Below are 2,624 nucleotides of genomic sequence, written 5' to 3' on the forward strand. Positions count from 1 at the left end.
AATGAATAGCAATGGAAAATGATCCTCTCTGGTTGCATTGTTTAGCTTTCTATAATCTATACATACTCTCCATCCTGTCACTAACCATGTTGATATCAGCTCGTTGTTCACGTTCTTCTCCACTGTGATTTCACCCTTTTTTTGCACAACATGCACTGGACTCACCCATGAACTATCGGAGATTGGATAGATAATACCTGCATCCAACAATTTCAGCACTTCTTTTCGCATTACTTCTTTCAAGGTTGGATTTAATCTGCGTTGTCCTTCCACTGATGGCTTTGATCCGTCCTCCATTAGAATCTTGTGCATACAAAGAGTTGGACTTATTCCTCTGATGTCAGCTATTGTCTATCCAATTGCCATTTTGTGTTGCTTGAGTACCTCCAACAATTTATTCTCCTCTTCCATTGTCATGTCATTTGCAATAATTACTAGAAGTGTTGTAGATTCTCCCAAATATGCATAATGGAGATGTGAAGGCAAGGGCTTTAGTTCAAGAGTGGGTGCCTTTTCTACTGAAGGTATTGGGGGTGAATGGTTGTCACCAAGAGATTCATACTGCCAATGTCTTCTTCCTATTGGTTGCTTAGCCAAGTTGACGACAGGTTCAGTTTTTTCTACACTTACTGCTTCCGATTGTACAATTCTGCTTCACAAAGAACTGTTTGATGCTCTGTCTCAAATGTATCTGCCATCAACTCTTCAAGAACATCTACTTGACAACATGTGTCTGAAGTTAGTGGATGTTTCATCGCCTTGAACATGTTGAATATGACTTGCTCATTGTCCACTCAAAGAATCATCTTTCCATCGTAAACATCAATTAGCGCTCTTCCGGTAGCCAAGAAGGGTCTTCCCAAGATTAGAGGGATGTTTGAATCCTCCTCCATGTCCAATAGGATGAAGTCAGCCGGAAAAATGAATTTATCAACTTTCACTAGCACATCTTCAATAATCCCCTTCGATCGTTTGATTGATCTATCAGTCAGTTGCAATGAGATTGTTGTAAGTTTTGCCCCTCCCAATCTAAGAGACCTGTAAATAGAGAGAGGCATTAAATTAACACTGGCACCCAAATCGCATAAAGAATGTTCAAAATAATTAGAACCAATTTTGCAAGGTATCGTGAAACTCCCTGAGTCTTTTAGTTTAGGAGGTAGCTTTTTCAATAGAATTGCACTGCATTCCTCGTTCAGGCAGACTGTCTCATGTTCTTCCAGCTTTCTTTTGTTAGACAGGATCTCCTTCAAGAATTTAGCATAGCTGGGCATTTGGACAATTGCATCTGCAAATGGAATATTAATGTGCAGTTTCTTGAAAATCTCCACAAACTTGGCAAACTGCTTGTCTAATTTCTTTCTCTGTAGCCTCTAAGGGAAGGGAATTGGTGGCACATAAGCTTTCACAGGGCTAGGTGCTCTCGCTGTGGGTGTTTCTTTCCTTTTATCCTCCTCGTTAGTTGGTTGTTCAGACTCTGTTTCTGTCCCAGCCTCTTTATTCATTAATTCTTTGTCTTTTCTATCTAGTCTCTTCACATGTATCTCGGGAAGTTGCACTCCACTTCTAGTCATAATAGCTTGCACTTGCTCTTTTGGATTGGCCATTGTGTTGCCTGGCAATGTCCCTTGTGGGCGTTCTGCAAGCTATTGAGTAATCTGACCAATTTGAGTTTCCAGCTTCTTAATGGATGCTTGCTGATTATGAAAGTTAGTGTCAATCTGCTGGAACACCTTGTCTGTCTTCTACATGTACTGGTTGAATATCTCCCCCAAACTTGGTGTTTTCTCCTGTTGTGCATTGTTTGAACTGTTCCCTTGCTGATTATCCGACCATATGAAGTTTGGTATTGTCTCCATCCTGGGTTATATGTTTGTGAAAAGGGATTAAAATTTCGAGAGCCATTTTGAATGAAGTTGACTTGTTCCTCCGGAAAGCCCATAGATGTGCAATTTTCTATTAGGTGATTTGCCCCTCAGTTTTCGCAAGATGGGCCAGTTACCACTGCATGTACTCATTTTGTTTGTGACTTCACTAATAACTCTATTTGTTTTGTCAATGCTACTATTTGGACGTTGGTAGATGCTGTATTGTCTAATTCATATATTCCCGCTGCTTTTGGAGGCACTACTCTTTCTAATGAAAACATGGAATGAGTAGTAGCAATCAACTCAAATAGATCCATAAATTGCTACACTGATTTTCCTATGATCGATCCACCTGCAAAGGAATCCACTTGAGATTTGGACAGTGGTGAAAGTTCCATGTAGAAATACTGCACTTGATTTCCAATAGTGATCCCATGATTTGGACACTTCATCATCAACTCCTTAAATCTGTTCCATGCCTCGTGATAGCTCTCCCCATCTCTTCGTTGAAAAGTTTGAATTTCTAGTCTGATTTTTGCTACCTTAGCTGGTGGAAAGAACTTATTGCAAAATTTCCTAGTTAGTTCCTCCCATGTGGTAATACTTCCATCCAGTTCGGTATCCAGCCATTCCAAAGCTATATCTCTCAGTGTATATGGGAATAATCGCGGCTTGATGGCATCCTCATTAACCCCAAGAGCATGACAATTCTGGCAATTCCTGAGAAACCTTGAGATATGTGTGTTTGGATTCTCA

At 40.2% G+C, this 2,624-nt stretch overlaps 1 protein-coding gene across 1 annotated transcript; it reads right to left on the bottom strand.

The window, feature by feature from the left end:
• Nucleotides 1–794: 794 nt before the first annotated feature.
• Nucleotides 795–1,274, bottom strand: LOC111412545. Its single transcript, XM_023043480.1, has one exon. It carries the CDS (start codon nt 1,272–1,274, stop codon nt 795–797), a length of 480 nt encoding a protein of 159 aa, XP_022899248.1.
• Nucleotides 1,275–2,624: the final 1,350 nt, after the last annotated feature.

The sequence above is a fragment of the Olea europaea genome, chromosome 16 (genome assembly GCF_002742605.1).
Source record: "Olea europaea var. sylvestris chromosome 16, O_europaea_v1, whole genome shotgun sequence".
In the NCBI taxonomy this organism is placed as follows: domain Eukaryota; kingdom Viridiplantae; phylum Streptophyta; class Magnoliopsida; order Lamiales; family Oleaceae; genus Olea; species Olea europaea.

Coding starts and splice junctions, on each gene's coding strand:
- LOC111412545 (XM_023043480.1), bottom strand. CDS start 1,274: ATGCCCAGCTATGCTAAATTCTTGAAGGAGATCCTGTCTAACAAAAGA.